General features: G+C 43.0%; 1 protein-coding gene across 1 annotated transcript in view; it reads right to left on the bottom strand.

Moving 5' to 3' along the window:
• Positions 1 to 21930, bottom strand: part of ZNF236 (zinc finger protein 236) — a 1651223-nt gene that overhangs the window by 795563 nt on the left and 833730 nt on the right. Inside the window, exon 18 of the mRNA XM_044067103.1 lies at positions 12886 to 13037. Coding sequence (XP_043923038.1) covers positions 12886 to 13037 — 152 coding nt within the window. The remainder of the gene's footprint in view (positions 1 to 12885; positions 13038 to 21930) is intronic.

Below are 21930 nucleotides of genomic sequence, written 5' to 3' on the forward strand. Positions count from 1 at the left end.
CTGCTTGTTGATGTACCACATCACTGTGGTGTTGTCTGTTTTGATCAGCAGAGGCCCCGGGGAGAGTAGGGGTCTGAAAGCTGTCAGGGCATGCTGAACAGCTAGCATCTCTTTTTGGTTGATGTACAGATGTATCTGATTTGGGCTCCATTGGCCCTAAATGCACCTGCCGTCCAGGTGTGCACCCCAGGCATAGTCTGATGAGTCTGTGGTGAAGGTCTGGGTGGCATGGGGTAGTGAGAAGGGAAGTCCCTTGTTGTGGTAGCATGCTGCTGCCCACCAAAGAAAATCTTTTCTTAGGCAAGGTATCATTGGTATAAGAGTTTCCAGGTCTTGAGAATGCTGACACCAAAGGCTTTTTAGGTACCATTGTAGTTTCCTCATATGCAGTCTGGCATATGGAATGAGTAGAATGCAAGAAGCCATGAACCCTAGAACTTGCAGGATTTTCCTTGTGGATAACTGGGTCCTGGTGGCTAGTTGAGAGAAGTAGATTGTCAGGTAAGTTTGTTTTTCATTTTTCTGGTGTAAGGAATGTCATATGGGATGCTGTGTCCAGGCTTGCTCCCAGGAATACAATTTTTTGAGTGGGTACTAGTTTTGATTTCTTTTTGTTGATAGTATACTCCAGGGAGGTCAGTAGGTCCTTTACAAAGGTCAGGTGCTTTAGCAGCTTTTCCTGACTGTCTGCCTGAATCAGGCAATCGTCTACGTATGGATAAATATGAATATTTCTTTGCCTGCAAAAAGCAATGGTGGGAGCCAGTTAGTTTGTGAAAACTCTGGGATCAGCGGATAAGCCAAAGGGAAGTGCAGAGAACTGAAAGTGCAGTGATCCTGCTCTGAAACGTAAGTATTTCCTGCATGATTCCCTTATTGGGATGTGTAGGTAGGCCTCTTTTAGGTCTAGGGTGGCTAACCAAGCATCCTTGAAAAGCATAGGAAGAAGCTGCTGGAGGGTGAGCATTTTGAATTTTGGTATCACCAGAAAAGTGTTTAGAATGGATAGGTCAATGGGATGCTATGTGCCCTCTTTCCTGGGTACCAGGAAGAGTCTTCTGTAGAAACCTTGGCCTGTCTGTTCTGCAGGAACATGCTATATTGACCTCATAGAGAAGAGGGAAAGGACTTGCTTTTTGGCTTCTGCCCGCTGGTTTGGGGGGGTAGATCTGGGAGCCCTTCTGGGGTTGGCAGAGTGTGAGAATAAAATTTGTATCCCTGGGACACTATGTTGAGGACCCAGTGGTTGTTGGTAATGGTGGCCCATTTGCTTGCATGGAAGGAGAGTTTTCCTCCTAGGGGCAAGTGCAGGTGGGCGGAGGGAGGGGGGAGAAGTGTAAAGTCATTGTGAGCTTTTACCATAAGGTGGCGGCTTAGCACTCCTTGGTTTTGAAGAGGAGGAACTCCATTGCTTATATATCTGCATTCCCTGGGGCTGTTGTCTGGGGGGCCTGCTTCCCCTGGGTCTAGGCTAACTAACCTTGGGGGGAGCAGGAAAGCACCAGTGCTGGGAGAGGCAATGCCTACTGAACCTTGGTGGCTGGACCTGTAAGAGGTCCTTAACTGTCTGCCTAGATTTAGCTTTTTCTTCCATCTTTTTTAGGACCTCTTCTGCCTTGGTGCCAAATAAATTGTATTTGTGCAAGGGTGCGTCCAATAATTTGGATTTGACATGGTCTGGCAAGGGCTGTTCCTTAAGCCAAGCATGTCTTGTAAGTACAGAACCAGTAACTGCTGGCCTGCAAGATGCTTCTAGGGCATCAAAAACACATTGTAAGATGTGCTTAGTCACTTGACTTGCAGAATGCATTAACTCTTGTAACTATTTTCTGCACAAGCAGGTAAAGAAGATATTTTTGTTTGAGGCGTTCCATGGTATGTTGCTGATATTTCAGCATGTGGAACTGATAATTTAATGCTCTAATAGCAAGTGTAGCAGAGGTGTATACTTTTTACCCCATCTGCCTAATGTTCGGGAATCCCTATCTGAGGGGGTGGGATTCTTAGCTGAAGTTGCTTTGATTCCTTTACGTCCTTAAGAGATGACCTACGGGTCAGCAGCAGGATTTTTGAAAAGAAATTTGTGAGAGTCAGGGACTGTATAGTACCTGTCAAGTTTCCTGGGAACACGAGAGAGGGTGTCAGGGGTCAGACTGGATTCTATAAAGACATCATCCACAACATTCAGGACAGGAGGAATGGCCAGAGATCTGTGCTGTGGAAGATCTAAGAATTCCCTGAGTCTCTTTTTGACTGAGGATAGTCCTGACATTCCCATTGGAAATGCTCCCATAAACTATGTAGGGTTCCCCAAAGGAGAAGTCCTCGGGTGGGGAGGCTGAAGGGATGGATTCCTCTGCATTGGAATCCTCATAAGCAGAGAGGGGTTGCATATCTTCATATTCAGATGCATCAGAGTCATCGGACTCCTGTTCAGATAAAACTACTGGGGACAAGTCTCTTTTTCTTTTGGAAGGGGTAGCCTGGCTTTCCCTGATAAGCATTATAAGGTCTTCTGCCATTTTAAGCATTTGAGACCAAGGCAATGAAGCAGGGGCCTGAGTTTGGGTCAACGTTTTTTTGGGTGTATTTCGTACCCTGGGCCTTAGAAACTTGGTAGTTTTCGAAAGAACTGCAGATGCAAAAGAAGTCGTCTGTCTGTGTCGAGTATAGGTAGTGTGATGTACTTACTCGGAAGCCGGTGCCTGCTCAGCGGCTCTGGATGCATCCAAGGTAGAGACATCCGCAGGATCCTTAGTCAAAGAAGAGTCTTGCGGCATACTGGACTCCAAAAGGGTCTCGGTATTGGCCTGCGAATCCACAGAAGCAGGCATCAGGGGCTGTGAAAGCACCTCACTGAGTATCAGAGAACTGATGACTAGCTCATTACAGCTGAGTGACATCTCCAGGCGTTTCTGCAGTTACCTCCTACTGCGCCTCTAGGCATCAAATATTGCCTGCTCATATTTTCATTAATAACTGCAAAACCATGCTACCTACAAGTTATCAGAATATTTTACCTTGAAGCATACATGATGGCAAACGCAATTGTATTGATATATCACCTCTGTCTCTATTAGTACTTGTTAGAACTGTAAGGTGATAATTTAATTTTTAAAGGCTGAAGCCACACCTACTGGGAGATAAAGGTACACACTCAGAAGAGCTCTACTGGAGGGAATGAGTTAACTGAAGCGTCATCGGCAGTTTTGAACCTGTGCAGTCTGTCCCTGTTTTTAGTCTTACGTTTTTTTTGAAAAATTGGTTGTCAGATGGCTTACCGAAGCCATATCGGAAGTCAAGGACTGAGCGAGAAAATATTTAGCTGCAATAAGGGCCCGATGACGTGCAGTTTTGGTGTTGAACAAAGCACAAATGTGACAGCTGAGGACGTCGTGGTCTGGGCCTAAACAAGTGACACAGCAGGAATGAAAATCTCGGTGTGGTATTTGCTTTAGACAGGCGAGACAATTGTTAACTTTTTCTGACATTGGTTAGAGCAAGAAAAAAGGATCCTCAACAGGGTACTTAGCTTTAGAAGACTTCAGCTTCAATTCGGAAATGAAAAACTCAGGTAGAAGCTGACTGGCACTCGTGTGAACTGCTTATGCTTCGGGCTCCTCGGCAAGAAAGACTGATGTAATGGTGTCGGCTGCCTGTTTTTATACCACTGATGACATGACATCAGTCCTGAAGTGACAGCAACCAACACAGAAATACTACGCCTCTGGTATTCAGGCCGACTGAGGTCTACCCTGGCAGGGATAACCCAAATGTGATGACTGCAACAGTGAAACACGAAGAACATCTGCAGAGGCAAACCCTGACCCAGCCTTAGAAAATAAAGGTAGGTGGTAATGCTTGGCAAAAGTATGGACAGAAGTCCAGGTTGAAGCTTCCAGGATGTCCCTGGTGGGAACTCCTCTGAGGAATGCTGTGGAAGTGGAGGCTGCCTCTAGTGGATTGGGCAAAGCTGACCAGTAGTTGGTCTGTTTTCCTGAAGGGTTTAGTATGCTCCAGATAATATCTGAGCTGTCTGTGCATGTTTAGTGAGTACAGAATTCTTTCCCCCTTGTTTTGAGGGTTAGGAAAGAATGTGGGTAGATGTATGGCCTTGTTGAGAGTTACATTAGATACCACCTCACGCATAAAGGAGGGACTAGTCTTCAGGGAGACCCTGTCTGCATGGAAGATGATGAAGGGCTCAATGGCCCTCAGTACCTGAAGTTCTGAAACCCTTCTGGCTGAGGTGATAGCTAGAAGAAAAGCATAGATCTGCTCAAGCAGCAGGATCAAAGGGTGGTAAAGTAAGTTTTTCCAATACATAACTCAGGTCCCAGGCTGGAGTGGGTGGCCTTCTGGGAGGTCTGATATTAGAAGCCCAGCTGAGGAATTGTTTAATCAAAGGATGGGAGAACAGGGGCTGTTCTGTATCAAAATGAGCTGAAACGGCTGAGGTGTGGATTTTAATAGAGGAGAATGAGAGGTCACTATTAAGTAGTTCCGCTAGGTATTCCAGGATAAGAGGTATGGCAGGTTGTGAAGTATTGCCCCCTCTGGACTGGCTCCATGAGCAGAATCTTTTCCATTTTCCTGCATAAGATTTTCTGGTGCTGGGACTTCTGGCTTCTATGATAATGTCTAGGACTTGTTTGCTTAACAGGGGGCCTCTTGTTTGCCTTGAGAGTATTAGCCATGCTGATAGTTTGAGAGTGTGTAAATCTGGGTGCAGCATTTCTCCCCTACCTGAGTTAAGAGGTCTGAGAACAGTGAAGTTGCCTGGGAGGCTGGAATGTCAGGCTGCAAAATAAGGGGTACCAATGTTGTCTGGGCCAATCTAGAGCAATGAGGATGGCCTTTGGTTTCTCCTCCCTTACTTTCATCAGTACCTTGGGAATAAGAGGCAGAGGAGGGAATGCATACACAAAGAGGGTATACACAAAGAGGGTGCTCCAGGGGAAGTTCAAGGCATCCACCTTCCACGTTAGGTGGTGGTACACCCTGGTACAGAATTTTTTCAGCTGATGGTTGAGATGCGAAGCAAAGAGATCCACCTCTGGGGTCCCTCACGCCTGAGTGATTTGTAAAAAGGGTTTTCTGTGGAGCTGTCATTCATGGGGGCCCAGTAAGTTTCTGCTCAAGTGGTCTGCCAGGGTGTTGTTGATCCCTGGCAGGTATTGGGCTATCAGTTGAGTCCCATGGAAGAGACCGTCAGCCAGAGGTTCATAGCTAGCCTACAGAGAGGGCAAGATTGGGTCCCTCCATGTTTGCTGATGTACCACACTACTGTGTTGTCTGTTTTGATTAGGAGAACCCCTTGCTTGAGATGGGGTTTGAAGGATGTCAGAGCCTGTTGTACTGCCATCATTTCCTTCTGGTTGAAATGCAAGGGAAAGTGCTGGGTATCCCAAAGATCTTGGGTGCACCTGCTTTCTAGGTGAGTACCCCAAGCTATGTCTGAGGTATCAGTGGTAATGGTCTGCCTGGTTGGGCAGAGGATGAAGCGAAGACCCTTTATTTGGCACAGGCTCCCGCCAACCAGAGAAACTCGGCCCTTATACAAGGGACCAGAGAGAGAGAGAGAGAGAGGTCTCTAGAGGCTGAGAGTGCAGATACCAAGGGTTCTTTAGATACCACTGAAGTTTTCTCATGTGAAGCCTGGTCAGAAGAATTAGAAGGTTGCAAGATGCCTTGTACCCAAAGGCTTGCAGGAACTTCCTCGCAGTGAGGTGACTTCTGGAAGCCAACTGTGTAAAGTAGAGAGGCAGGAAGCTCTGCTTTTCTGGGGATAGGAAGGCCATTTGGGATGCGGTGTCCAGCAGTGCTCCCAATAAAATGATCTGGAGGGTGTTTGCTTTTTTTTCCTCTCGTTGATGGTGAACCCTAAGGCAGTTAGGAGGGTTTTGACAAAGAGGAGGTCCTGGAGTAGCTGTTCTCTGCACTCTGCCTGAATGAGGCAGTCGTCCAGATAAGGGTAAATCTGTACATTTCTCTGTCTGCAAAATGCTACGGCCGGGGCTAAGCATTTGGTGAATACCCTGGGAGCATTAGATACGCCAAAGGGTAGCACAGAGAACTGAAAGTGTTGTGAGCATGCTCTGAAGAGCAGGTATTTCCTGCAGGATTCACTTATGGGGGTGTGGAGGTAGGCATCTTTTAGGTCTAGGGTCACTAACCAGGCATTTTTTGTCAGCATAGGCATAGCAACTCTGTTGGTCTTTTCTCAGACTGAGGGAAGTCCTGGGATTCCCAGTGAAACTGTTCCAAGAGGGTGTGAAGGGTTTTTTCCCCAAAGGAAAGGTCTTCTGGTGTAGAGGCAGAAGGAATGGATTCCTCTACATCTTAATCCTCACAAGCAGTCAGAGGTTGTTGTTCCTCTTCAACATCTAAATAATCAGATTCCTCAGAATCCTGTTCTGTCAATATTTCAGGAGAAGGGTGTCTTTTCCTTTTAGAAGTTGTGGCCTGACTGCCCATGATAAGGGAGATAAGATCCTCTGCCATTTTAAGCATTTGGGCTTGGGGAGGTGGAGCAGGAGTAAGATGGTGGCTAGAGGTAGATTTTCTAGGAGTGGCCTGGCTTTTCGGCCTAAGAGTATCCATCGGTCTGAGAGAAGACATCGTTTTTTGTCTAGATTCGGTAGTGTGAAAAGACTCCTCAGAAGCCTGTGCCTGCGTTGTGGCTCCGGATCCAACTGAGGTAGAGACAAACAAAGGCTCGGAAGATGAAGACGATTTCTGCATCATACCAGACTTCAAAAGGGTCTTGGTAGAGGCCTACGTAGATATCGTATCAGGCATCAGGGGGGCTGCGAAAGCACCTCACTGAATTACAGAGAACTGACAACTTGCTTTGCAGTAAAGTCGTCAGAAGGCTTAGCCTTCTGTGCTCTGTCTCTATCTTTATCTCTACGTTTGTTGGCTGATGGATGCCATTTTAGAATGCGAAGAAGGAAAATGAAAATACCTATCTACAATAAGAGCTCTATGACTAATGGTTCTCGTGTTAAAGAGGGCACAGAACCGGCAACGAGGGATGTCGTGGTCTGGGGCTAAACAAGTGATGCAGTATGAATGGAAGTCTCGGTGTGGGATCTGCTTTCCACAAGCAAGACAATTGTTAACTTTTTCGGACATCGGTTAGTGCAAGAAAAAAGGATCCCCAACGGCGTTTTCAGCTGCAATTCAAACTCTGGTAGTGACCGACCAGCACACTTGTGAACTGCTTCTGCTATGGGCTCCACGGCAAGAAACACTAATGTAAATGCGTCGGCTGCCTTCCTTTATAGCACTGATGACCTGACGTCAGACAGCAAGCGACAGCAGCCGACACAGAAAAACATTGACTCTGGTATTCGGGCCGGCCGAGGGCTACCACAGCAGGGATAACCCACAGGTGATGATTGCAACAGTGAAACACGAAGAACATCTGAGGTATGTTAAGCTGGTGGGGCATTATGAGTAAAGGGAGGAGCTCGAGAGTTTGGATTCGAGGATCTGGAAGAAGTTGCCAAGCTGGATCCGAGATCCATCAGTTGAGGAATGAATGAAAATGACAACATCAGATCATCTTATTCATTCTAGAAACAGCTTTAGAAAATAAGAAATTCTCCACATGAAATTCACAGAAAACATCAGAGTCAGAATCGGATACTTACTCAGAAAAATTAGAAGATACCATTTCACAGTTTTCTTCCTGATCATCAGATACAAAATTCTCAGAACCTGTCTTATTTTTTTCACAAAAACTCCAGTCACCTTTCAGAGGTTTTAATGTCTGTAATAAACTTTGAATAAAGCCAATAAACTCCTCCTTATCTACAGAAAAAAAAGTCTGAGGGAGATAAATGTTTAACCTTTTGTCACCTTTTTTCTAGGGATATCCCTAGAAGGTGACTGACTTCTGCATGCAGCTTCACCCCAAGGAGCAGGTATCTGCTATCCAGGGATGCACTCCTGTTTGCTCCTCTGAGAATGACAAGACTGGCTCTCCCATGCCCACAAATGCACCTGAACAGCCAGAGAGTAAGTGGCTGACCCCCCCCCCCCAATACATACTGGCTGATGCAGCTACCAGAGAGATTCAGAAAATAAGTGAATGGTCTGAGCTACCAGTAATGGGCACAGCACAGTCACCCACCAGTGGTTGAAGAATACACTGAGCCCACTGTGTTGACAAAGCCTTTCTTAAAGTTTTCTTTTTTCTTGGGTATGTAGGAAGGTAGAACTGTGGGACCAGAAAGCGGTTCCATGGTTCTGCTAAAAATGGAGCCTGATTCTTTGTCAGCTCAACTAGAGAGTTGGTGACAGGTAAGTTATCAAAAGTAGCGTCCGCAAGCAAAATACAAAAAGACATTCTCAAAACACTCTTCCCCAAAAAAACACACCAAGTCCCACAAGATCTTTTTTTCACAAAAAGTAATTAAAATAAGCAAAAACAGTAGAAGTTAAAAATAGAAGGCAAACAATCTGTTAGACTAGCCAGTCTTGATACAGTTCTTTAAAACACGTTTCCCATCAAAAAATAATGTTTCTGTAAGAAATCAGCAGATATTTCACAAAAATATTTTCTGCTTAAAAACCTCAGCTTTGGCTGGCTAAGAACTTGCTGTATTCAACTGGACGTATAAGAGAATTTAAGTACCTTTATGTGCACTTTTTTTCCCCCAAAAAATACAGTATTTAAATTGATTTTAACTGTGTGTTGCAAGAATATTAACTGAACTGGAAGTTTTGACTCTGCTCTTCAGTTACTTCCACCCACCCTCCCTGTTTTTGTTTTGGTGTTAATCTTAATGGCCTTGAAACTGCCCGCCCCTCTTGTAAATTTGTGTTTGGATACTCTTTCTGGGCCCATCTCATTTGCTCACTCAACTGAGTGCAGTGAGATCATATTCTGATTTCAGGCACTCCTACTGTGTACAAAGAGAGCATCTGGGAAACAGAAAAAAAAAAAAAAAAAACAATTTAAGCTTGTTTCCTGCCTTTCCTGTTAAGTGGTATAGACTACTTGTAGGCTTCTGAGCCCCCAAGCCCTTCGAGAGAAAAATTGCACAAGACACTAAGGATAATCACAAGGCTTTCTTTAGTTATGCTAGGAACCTGGGTGGTAATTCCCAGTTATGCTCAGAATTAGTCCAAAATGACAAGAAATACACTGAACCCACAGACATTGCCAACATCCTAGCTGACAGGTTTAGCGCAAACTCCCCCCCCCCTCCCCACCAAAAGGGCAAATATCTATCCCAGCAGAGTGCTGCCCCCCTGACATCTCAGATGCTCAGGTAAGAGCCGCCCTCTCCAAAGAAAAAAACACAGCATCAATGGGACCAGATGGTGTCCCGGGCTGCGTCCTACATGAACTCCAAGAAGAGCTAAACCCAAACATAAAACTACTGTTCAATCTCAGTCTTACTACAGGATATGTGCCCAAAGAGTGGCGTACAGCAACAGTGGTCCCTCTCCATAAAGATGGTGCCTCAACAGATCCTGGAAACTATCACCCCATAAGCCTGACTAGCTTGGTCTGCAAAGCTATGGAAAGGATCATCATGGACCTTATAAATAAAGATATTGGGGACCTACAGACACTGGATCCTACCCAGTTCGGCTTTGTTAAGGGCAGATCCTGCCTCTTAAACCTGGTCAATTTCTTTGAAACAGTCACCAAGGCGATTGACGAGGGGAAGGTGGTCCACACAGCCTACCTGGACCTCGCAAAAGCCTTTGATACAATACCCCACTCGGGCATTATAGATAAGCTCACTAGCTTAAATATAAACCCCGATGTCACTAGATGGATTGCAAACTGGCTCAAGGACAGAACCCACATGGTTAGAATTGCTGGAGCCATGTCAGACTCCAAACCAGTTACAAGTGGTGTCCCACAATTCTCAGTCCTGGGACCTCTCTTGTTCAGTATATATTTCTCGGAGGTTCAGTCCAACAAGGAAGGACTGTGGCTGACCAAGTTCGCAGATGACTGCAAACTGGGAGCCATAATCGACTCTCCGACCGACACAAGCATCCTCCAAAAGGGCCTCATAGAAACAGACAACTGGTGCCAGAGCCATGGCCTCAAGCTAAGTGCCAAAAAGTGTATAGTCATCCCCTTTGGCAAAAACAAAGTGCCCACAAATTACCACATAGGTGGTAAACCATTAAGTACAGAAGAAGTAATTAGGGACCAGAGGACCCAAGTTGATAGCAATCTCTCATTTGACAACCACGTGGCCAAAGTGGTTAGAAAAACATTTTATATAGCCCACCTAATCATGAAGGGATTCACATCTAGATCAGGGGAGGTCATCGTGCCTCTTTACTCATCCCTCATCAGGCCCATAATTGAGTACAATGACCCTTTTGGGATGTACCTTACCAGACACCTGCAGCAACTGGAAAGACCACAAAAGTACCTCATCAAGAGGGTCAAAGGGCTCAAACAGATGCCATATGCTGCCCGGTTAAAGAAACTCCAGCTCTACTCAGTGGCATACCGCCTGTTCAGAGGTGATCTGTGCCTGACGTATAAAGCCATGTCCAACCCAGAATTAATGGACATGCTGCACCTCAGAAAATCCAAATCCCATCGAGCTACGCTCAGAGACTTCAACCACAGCAGTGAAATAAATAGGACATGCTGGAGGGACAGATTCATAACCCAGAGGCTCCCTTCACTCTGGAATAAAATCCCAGGCCAGGTTAGGCAGAGTCCCTCATTGACTCTCTTCAAGAGGAATCTTGATGAGTGGATGGGAGATCATAGGTTTACCCCGGGTATCACTTCTGTGTCACTGTTAGACAGAGGCACAGTATACTAACCTCGAAAAAGGGCATAGCAAAATAAATTTAAAATGGGTGGCGAAAGCCAAACACATTCTGGCTAGGCTGATAAATGCCCTAGGGCAGATAGCCTAGTATGAACCTATGAACCTATGAAAAGATAAGGTATTTGGAAAGTGCCCCAGGAGGAACTTACAGTGGATGTAAAAAGTGTACACACCCCTGTTAAAATGCCAGGTTTCTGGATATATAAAAAATGAGACCAAAATAAATCATTTCAAAACTTTTCTCACCATTAATGTGACTTATAACCTGTACAATTCAATCGAAAAACAAACAAATATTTTAGGGAAAAAATATAAAAAAAAAAACGTACAATAAGCTGGTTGCATAAGTGTGCACACCCTTAAACTAATACTTTGTTGAAGCACCTTTTGATTTATTTACAGCATTCAGTCTTCTCGAGTAGGAGTCTATCAGCATGGCACATCTTGACTTGGCAATATTTGCCCACCCTTACAAAAAGTTACAGCCATCCTTCCATTAACTGATACCAAGTTGCATTTGAATACTATTGAGACCTCTTGAACAGTGGACACCATCCACAAAGTTTCCTAGGCAAGCAGGCCTTTCTTCCTCATTAGGCACACAGTGCACAAATATCTACAGAAAACTGAGAATCATCACTCTACCTAACACGTCTCTGAGCCATGGTAGGGAAAATAAATTATCTGGAGAAAACCCTCATGAAAATAAGGTGTACACACTGACTCCACAAGAAGGGCACCCTGGCTGAGGACTAATCTGGAGAACTTCTTGCAATGTGGTGACAGTGCTACTCATCACAAAACTGTGCTGCCCTACAAACAGGTAGCTTATAACAGTTCATTTTCCAATGTGTAATACTTCAGGGAGAAACACGTACAAAGCAATACTTCACCCAAAAGATACATCTGCAAGGTGTTTTCTTTACAGCTATATTAAAAAAAATGCTCAACTATTTCATAAAATTAATGTTTTCATAACACTGACTAGCAATATTCATGAAGCTGCCAAAGCCACCTATTAACCACTACATTTTATGCAACTTTTTAATCCATATCTGTATATTCAAATACTACATAGCAGTGTAAACATGGTAACTGAAAGCACTGGACTATTCACAGTTTGCATCAGTTACCACATTCCCTATCCCGTGTATGCTGTGGTTAAGTAAGGCTCAAAACCTTACTTTTCCCTCCCTATCTGCTTGATTGATTGAATGGCCCTACCCACCTGTTTCCAATTCGACCATTCATTCCTTCTCCTCCTTATGGGGAATGCCAGCTGAGCTTAAGGAGTGGCCATACCCATCATACTCCGTTACATGGCTGGGGGAGAGTCCTTTAATCAAATCTCTCCCACCAGAGTACACCACATTCCCATGTTCAAGATGCAGGTTGAACCCATCCGCTATCCCAGGAAAAACGGCCAAAGCCCATTCATTCCTGGGTTGAGCATGTCAGTTAGTCCCTCATGGCAGGTGAGACAGAGGTAGTTACAGGATCAGCTGGATGGTTTAGTAGTGCTCCCCCCCCTTGAAGCTCCTATTTACATCTGCAATTCCCAAAGTACCACAGTCGCTGCCAAACCTCAGGGATGCACATGCCTCCATATACAAGTTGTCCAGTCTTGCATGTACCTTTAGACAACAATGCAGTGCACATCTCCCAGGTCCAAACTCCATGGGTGGATCAAACGATGCTTTCATTTAGCTGCCATTTGAGTAGAATTATCACAGCCATCTTCCTTCCACCAGAATAATAACTGCTGCTCACGCTCATCTCCCCACCCACTCCACTCCCTCCAGCACCAGAGCCACTAGCTAAGCACAGACTGTCTGGGTAAAGGACATGGACATGGTTTCATTCCTCTGTCCTACGGTTACAGGTAAAGACCCTAAACCTTTTGTTCCACAATATTTAATTATAATACACTTGCCTTTACATATTTTCTAGATCTGTTCCTTCTCAAGACATGCTAAGTATGTTTAAGACAAATTACACAAGTAACAAACTACAACAGTGGTAACATAAACACTGGACAAATTGAAATTTTATTTACCTGTATGTGTTCTTTCGTGGGCCTTCACAACACCTGCTGAGACAAAGCCTTTTTCACAAACTCTACACTTATACGGTTTCTCCCCCGTATGCGAACGGACATGTTGTTTCAAATGGCTAGACTTCTTAAAGCCTTTGTAACAATACTGGCACCTAAATGAAAGAGAAATAATGCTTCACAGTTTACTTTTTTTCCAGTTCCTTGTTCTAAAATTCTTTGTCGCTGCTTGTGTTCATTCAGGGCATCACAAATTATCAGTTACCAGTAGCAATACTCCATGTTTTACATGGGTTCCCTCTTCACTGTATTTTCTGCACTTTCTACCATACTGACATAGAACACTATGGCTAATTCTGAAAGTTCAGTGTTGATCCCACACCATATTTTTGTTTGGGACACGAACTACAGTCCTGATAAGAACTGAATTTGAAGCAGAAGGTACCAGCACTCCACATATGTATGTGAATAAGAAAAATATCCTCCTAAAAGAGATGTTTATACTTTGCCAGTACTGAGAGGATAAAATGAAACAAGAACCCACAGGCTGCAAAGATTACAGCTAAAGAAAATAACAGATATATTCTTACTACCTCAGTACATCTAAGACGAGAAGCACTGTGGTGGGTCAGGCACTGGGTTTTCCCTTCTTTCTACTCTAACTATGCATACTTTTCTAAAAAGTTACTGCATTCAGTGGCACTGCACTAGAAGTGTGTTTCTAGCTCAGAGATCATCACTTTACTCCCATCACTCAGCAAGCACAGTTCCAGCAAATCAAGAATAATAATAACATGATAACATGTACATACAGTGTTACATGGATATATAAATATATACTTGTTCAGCTTAAAAGGAATTCTAATAACAACAAATGGATGGAGGAACCTGGGAAGAGTGGAGTGGCAAAAGGGTATTTGTCATTTATTGAGGAAGATCCCTTCAGAAATCAAGTGATATGGTAAGAAAGTATCTTGCTATGACTAACACTGGAGACCTACCTTAGTGGGACTACACCTGGGTTTAATTCCAAGAAATATCTCCAAGGGTAAAAAGAGAGACAACAGGCAAAAAAAGTCTCAGAAGACACAGACCTGGAGTGCTGAGGTACTGAACAGGGCTCAAGTCCTAGTTATAGTCCAAGAAATAATGTTTTGCAACAATGTGACCCATCATAACCACATGACCAAGGCACTTATGTGCACACTGAAGACATTTTCTTTTTCAAACACCTTTACTGAATTATCACTTGTGACAGAGGCAAATTTACATTCATATAAAAGTAATCAAACTATATTAACTAACAAACATTATACTTCACACATATTTCTATACATCTTATAACCTAAGCAACATTACATAAATTATTCAATTCCTGCCTTGTTTTTTTAAACAAGAAACATCTTCAGTAAACCATCACTTACTACTACATATGCAATCATACATTTATATAAATGAAAACAAACCACACTGACACAATCCTAGTTGCAAATATTATACATCACTTATAATCTACTCAGTCATTTTCAGTCAAACATTATATAGCTCAATTAAGTCCTGCCTTCTTTTAAACCACATTCCTCCCTTGTATATATTGTTCCCACAATTCCCATTTTTTTCCTATGTAGTTTGCTTCTACCCTTTTCTTAAAATCTCAGTTCCAGTTGTTTTACCTCTGTTACTATATTCACTACTTCCAGCACAGTTGGTTTAGATTATGATTTATATTTTCTAGTAATTGTTTTTTTTGGCAGCCACTGTTATTATACACAGCAAGACCTTACCCTGTCTAGGCAATTCTGATTCTGTATCACTGCTCAGAAAAATCATCTCCCCCATCAGACCAATCTGCCCACCCAGCATTTCCGACAGTTGCATCCCTCAGGGAATCCTTAAAGTCCACCAACTCACTGCACTCCCAGAAAATATGTTCCCAGTAACCTCTTTCTTCCCCTTCACACCTCCAACATTTGCTGTCTGCCTGAGGAAAATTTATCTGAAATATACTTGGAGTATAAATTATCTATGTAAACATTTCCAGTCAAAAATCCTAAAATCTGCTAGATTGTGTTGCACATTTGGGAGACACATATATATCCTTCCATTGTTTCTTTTGTGAATTGCTTTTCCAGTCTCTCCACCCAATCCATTCTAATGTCTTCTGATTGATTCTTATAGTTATCATGCAATATTTTATAAAGTCTACTAATTACTCCTTTTTTAATGGTAGCTTCTGTTCTAGATTCTATTAAAAACTCTACCAGTGCTGGTAATTCATTTAAGGACACCCCCACTTCTTTCTCTGTCTATACTCTGATATCAGTTCCTGATCAGGAAGGCAATATCTAACCTGCAGTCCAAATAAATTCTTAGCCTCTTCCCCATTGTATCATCTTTCCCTCTCCAGTTATTTACTCCCAATACCTTGGTTCCTTTGCCAGTTTTCTCCAATAAATTTCAGCCTCCCTCCTGACTACAGTCTGTATCCCTAACTGCAGTCATCCCTATCAGCAGAATCTCCTTTCCCATTCCTGTGCTGGTTTAGTTCTTACAATATTTTCTGCTACCTTATGGATATAATATTCTGCATGACTACTGTTATTCTCCTTAAAGGCCTGCATCCAAAATCCTAGACTCTCCTTGTTTCTTGAGCTCCCCCATTTCATTATCATCCCTTTCCACTTTGACTTACAGTTTTCTGCTTTTGCTATGTACAGGAGTCTTAACTATGTAGCTCTGAAATACCCCTTCAAATTGGGTAATCCCAATCTGCCATGTTCTACTGGAAGAATCATCTTATCCCACTTGATGCTTGCCATCTTCCCCCCAGATAAAGTCCTTCAAGATCTTTATTAACTACTACCCACAACTTCTCCACTGATTGATAGCAATGTACCTGATCTGTGTACAAGACTAAAGGAAATAAAACATTTTAACTGCCTGTATCTTACTATCCAAATCCATATAACAAAGCTTCCATTTTCTTAGTTTTTGTATATTTTGTTTAGTCTCTTCCCGCATATCCTTAGCTGCCACACTAGAATCATTTTAATCCATAATCCTAAATGCTTCATTTTATCATGTACCCATAAATATAGCTATTCCTGAACCAGTTCATGTGTGGGTACATAATTTACCACTGTTGCCTCTGTTATAGCTTCATTAATTTTGTATCCCAAAAAGATCTGAAACTGTCTCAAAATGTTCTACAACATTGTAATGTCTTTTTCTGGTTTTCTCAGGTACAAAATAATACCTGCAAATAAAGCCAGCTTTTCTTGACAACCATACCAATTATATCTTTGAATTTCTGAATCCTTTATTTTCTTTGCCAATGGTTCTAAATATAAAGCAAACAATAAAGGGAAAAGAGGAAGGAGCCCTGCCTGGTTCCTCTGCTCAAGCAGAAATTATTAGAGAGGACCCAACCCACTTTAATTTTCACTTCTGATCCCTCATATTCTCCTAATCAACTTTATAAATATTTCAGGAAATGCTTCCATTGCCTAATCATAAAGTTCCAGCTTACTCTTTCAAATGCTTTCTCTGTATCAAGACCCATTATTTCTTACATTCTGCTTCCCTCTGGATCATCAATGTTCTGTCAAATGTTTGCCTTCCCTCCACAAAACCACAGTGATCCATAGCTATCAGTTTTGGCATTACTTTTGCCATTCTTTTAGCCATTATAGCGATGAACACTTTATAAGCATGGTTTAGTGTTGAAATGGGCCTAAGTATTACAGCTACCACTGCTTTCTTCCAGGATGGTGGTAACTCTCCTCCTCTTATAAGATACTGTTAAAGAAAACAAAACTTTCCAGGTCTTCATCAGTTTTTTCCTCATAACCTTCAAACCTCCACAGGAATACCATCGATCCCTGGGGACTTTCCTGTAGATTGGTTATACATCACAATTTTTATCTCTTTTCCTCCTACCCTGTTAGTAATTGAGCCTCATCTACCTCTGACATTAGCATATCCAATTATTCCATAAACATTTCCATTTGTATCTTTTCTTGATTTTCATATTTCTCTGCTTTATAGAGACTCTCACAGAATTTCTAAACTAATTCTCATACCTCTACAGGATCTCTTGTTACTTTCTTTGTTATAGGCTCCCTAAGTTTGGTGACAATCCTTTTTACTTTCTGTTGCCTGAGTTTTTGTGCTAAAGGTTTTTGTGCTCTAGTTTTATTATCAAAAATAGTTGCTTAACAGCAATCTTTCTAAGCTTGTGCATATTATCGAGATAGGTTCATAGGTTCATAGGTTTATACTAGGCTATCTGCCCGAGGGCATTTATAAGCCTAGCCCATAGTTTTTTGTGGCTTACGCCACCCCTTAGTTTGGAGAAACTATGCCCATTATTTAGCTGTGCCTCTGTCGAGCAGTAACACTGAGGTAACCCCTGGGGTGTATCTGCGATCTCCCATCCATTGGTCAAGATTCCTCTTGAACAAGGCCAGAGTGCTCTGCCTCACATAAACCGGGATTTTGTTCCACAGCATAGGGAGTCTTTGAGTGATGAATCTATCCCTCCAGCACATCCTATTTATAACAGTGTCGAGGTTTAAGTCACCCGCCCTTGTGGCTCTGAGGGATCTAGATTTTTTGAGATGAAGCATATTCATCAAATCTGGGTTTGACATGGCCTTGTATGTCAGGCATAGGTCACCTCTGAGCAAGCGGTACGCAACTGAATATAACTGGAGTTCTTTCAGTCGTGCAGCATAAGACAGATTTTTGAGACCCTTTATCCTTTTGGTGAGGAACTTTTGTGGCCTCTCCAGCTGCTGCAAGTGTCGGGTCAGATACATTCCGAATGGGGCATTGTACTCAATCATTGGTCTGATGAGTGATGAGTATAGGCAGACCATGACCTCCCTTGATCTAGATGTGAATCCCTTCATGATAAGGTGGGCAATGTAGAAGGTTTTCCTAACTACTTTAGCAATATGAGTGTCGAATGAAAGGCTACTGTCAACCTGGGTTCCCAGGTCCCTAATAACTTCTTCTGTGTTCAGGGGATTGCCACCTATATGGTAGCTAGGGGTAACCTTATTTTTCCCGAAGGGTATGACTATGCATTTCTTGGCATTTAACTTGAGGCCATGGCTCTGGCACCAGTTATCCGTTTCTGTGAGACCCTTCTGAAGGATGTCTGTGTCGGATGTGTTCTCAACTACGGCGCCCAGTTTGCAGTCATCTGCGAACTTTGTCAGCCATAACCCTCCTGTGTTTGCTTGTACTTCAGAAAAGTAGATGCCAAACAAGAGTGGGCCCAGGACTGAGCCCTGTGGGACACCACTTGTGACAGGCTTAGAGTCTGACATGGCGCCAGCAACTCTGACCCTGTGGGTTCTGTCACTCAGCCAGTTTGCAACCCATCTTATAATGTATGGGTTTACATTTAAGTTGATGAGTTTTTCAATGATACCCGAGTGGGGTATTGTATGAAAGCCTTCGCCAGGTCTAGGTAGGCTGTATGGACTGCCTTTCCTCGTCAATAGCCTTGGTGACTGTTTGAAAAAGTCAACCAAGTTTAAAAGGCATGATCTGCCTTTGACAAAGCCAAACTGGGTTGGATCCAAAGTCTGCAAATTCCTATGTCTTTATTTATGAGATCCATTATGATCCTTTCCATGGCTTTGCAGATCAGGCTTGTCAAGCTAATGGGACAGTAATTTCCAGGGTCGGTGGAGGCACTGCCTTTGTGGAGTGGGACCACAGTGGCTGTCGCCACTCCTGGAGTGCGTATCCGGAGGTGAGACTAAGATTAAACAGCTGTCCTAACTGTGGGTTTAATTCCTCGTTGAGTTCATGGAGCACACAGCCGGGGACACCATCAGATCCCATGGATGCTGTGTTCTTTGCCTTGGAGAGAGCAGTTCTCACCTGAGCGTTGGAGATGTTTGGGGGCTACAATCATTTGGTATAGATATCTCTTCTTTAGGCGGGAGGGTGGGAGAAGTTTGCACTGAACCTGTCAGCCAGTATGTTGGCAATGTCTGTAGGATCAGTAATCTTCACATCATTTTGAACTAATTCTGAACATATCTGGGAGTTTCCTCCTAGGTTTCTGACATAGCTAAAGAATGCTTTATGGTTGTCTTTAGAGTCCTTAGCTATTTTTTCTCAAAATTAGCTTTGGATGATTTTATGAGAGCTCTTAGCTTTTACTTATAGTGATCAGCGGTGTCTTACCTTTTAAGGATTTTGCTCTATCTTGTAGTAGCTTTCTCCTTTTATTGTAGAATTTGTTTATGGCTGGGGTCCACCAGACTGGGCGCTTGCCTTTGGTACAAAGAGTCTTTGTTTTGCTTGGGATTGCCTGATCCATGCAGCCTGCAGGTGCTGGTAGAAGGCATTTGTAAGTGATTCAGCGGTTTGAGTAATGTTAACCGCCGGCTCAGGGGCCTTAAAGGAGACCACACTAGTCTTTAGAAGTGTGAAGTCGGCTTCGAGAAGTTCTTTACTGTGGTCTTTTTCATTTGGTGGGGCGGGATGAGGACCTCCAGCGAGATTAGTTTGTGATCAGATCTCACCAGTGAGGGGTATACTTCTGGCGTTGAACATTGTGCTCCCATGTTCGTGATGATGAGATCAAGTATGTTCTCTCCTCTTGTGGGGATGGTGACTAGTTGTTCCATGGCATTTGAGTTTATGAATTCCAGGAACTTTTGGGCTAGAGTGTTTGGGCTTGAGTAGTGTTCCCAGTCTATGTTAGGGTAGTTGAAGTCACCTAGTATGATGGTGTTCGGAGATACATTTATCCCCTCCAGTGTTTTCAGGAAGGCCATGTGAGGTTCCTGAGTTTGCGAGGGTGGCCTGTAACATGCTACAATTTGCAGAGCAGTCTTGCCTATGGTTAATTGCACCTGGATTGTTTCCGATGCATCGTGCGATGCCACCAATCTTGAGGTGTGGGTGTCCGTGATGAATATGGATACCCCTCCTCCTTTCTTGGTATTGTCCGGGTTTTGTGGCCGGAACGCATGATATGAGGTAAAACCTGATAGTGCTGGGGTGCTCTCAGGAGCCTTGAACCAGGTTTCTGTCACAGCACAGACATCGTTGTTCTCCATACTGAGAAGGGCCTAGAGTGTGTGCATCTTGAGGTTGAGACTTCTGGCATTGAGCAGCATTACCCTTAGTTTTTTTTCTTTGAGATAATCCCTTATTTTCTGCCTAGCATTCTGCAGTTGATCCTCTTCTTGTTCTGTGAGATTCCCCCATTCTGCAATTCGTCAGTCCATCTCAATATTTCATGTTACTTCTTAACCATAGCTCTTTATTTTATCTCCATCCTATTTTTAAACTCCACCTCAGTTTTATCCCCCTCCCTAGCTAAATTTTCAGAAGAAATTTTTATCCTCTCTAACAGCTCCTGAATAATCTCCACTACCCATTCCTTAAATTTCTCACTTTTCAACAGATAGGTGGGAAAGCACCAATGTCTCGTTTTTATTTCCTTACCTTGTGGTTTTATTTTAGCTATTACTGGTGCATGCCGCGGTGGTACGGCGGTAGCACTGTTACCTCATAGCAAGAGGTTCTCCCGTTCGATTCTCGGCTGGGCTTGGGAGTGCCTTATGTGTGGAGTCTGCATGTCCTCCCTGCGGTTGGGTAGCGTTCGAAAGACATGTGTGCGTAAATGGGCATGCCTTCATTGAAGGTTGGGCATCGAGCTGGCACCTCGGCGATTTGTAAAAATCTACTGCCAATCATTAGCGGACTGGAGTTCCGCTGTAGCGACACCTTACCGGGAAAAGCCGAAAGACAAAACAAACTGGTGCATGATCTTAGATAGTTAGTGGGTGGGTATCAAGACTTTCAATTAAATGCATATGTTCCTGTGAAATATAAATTCTGTCTAGCCTAACCCAGTTTTTATAACTTGGAGAATAATCTGCAAATTCACCCCAAACTACTATTACTGAATTCACATCTTCCATGCCAAATATTTTCATACATTTCTACAAAAATCTACCTCCTTTGTTATATTTTCCCTTCTGCCCCCACAGACACATTTTCACTGCTGCAAATCAAAGTTGAGTCCCCAGCTATAAGTAATATTCCTTGCTGAAAACTGATTTCTCCCAGAATTTTCTTAAGCGCCATTATAGCAGTTTTAGGTGGAATGTAACTACATGCCAGTGTAATCCTCCTCCCTTGCCTGTAGCCCCTTAGCAGGTAGAAATCCCTAGTGTATCTCCCCCCACCCCCCAGGCCCCATCCTGAAGTTGGTTGTTTGGGATATAGAAAACACCTACATAGACACTTCCACATGGACATGACAGCTCAGCATCTTTGACACCAGGGCCAACCACATCTGACCATCATGTTGGAACAGTAGCTAGGAAATCCTTTTATCAGGCACAGCTGATGTCCAAAGATATCTCATGTAGGTCAAATAATGTTATTATTCCATAGTAATCTGCCCTAATGAGATCATTTGCTGAGTTAATTGTCTCTTCAGCATTTCCAATCAAAACTCCTAAACCTTCTGGACTTTGTTGAATACTTGGGAACTACACAGATGTCCTCACATTGTTCCCTTGTATACTGCTTTTCATTTTCCATTACCAATTCTCTCTTACCAATTGTGTCTAACCTCTTTTGAGTGATTCTTATAGATATCATGCAATATATATATATATATATATATATATATATATATATATATATATATATATATATATTTCTAATAATTAACATTTTTATCAACTGCTATTTCTGACTCAAACTCAACTAAAAACACTACCAGAGCTGGTCTTTCATTTTACAATCCCTATCCTTTTCTCTTTACCTATACAATCCAAATTTCTGCTCAGCCTGGGTCCACTCTATTACTTTTCCCTCTCTAGTTATTTGCTCCAAATCCTTGCTCCTTTGCTAATTTTATCCAATATATTCCAATTCCCTCTTACATACATTCTATAACCCTACTTGCAGCCATCCCTATTGATAAAATCTCCTTTTACCATTTTTGTGTTACATTAGTTCATAGAATACTATCCGATACTTTGTGTATATAATAGTGTG

Source organism: Protopterus annectens, chromosome 3.part1 (genome assembly GCF_019279795.1).
Source record: "Protopterus annectens isolate FY-2018-M chromosome 3.part1, PAN1.0, whole genome shotgun sequence".
NCBI lineage: Eukaryota > Metazoa > Chordata > Ceratodontiformes > Protopteridae > Protopterus > Protopterus annectens.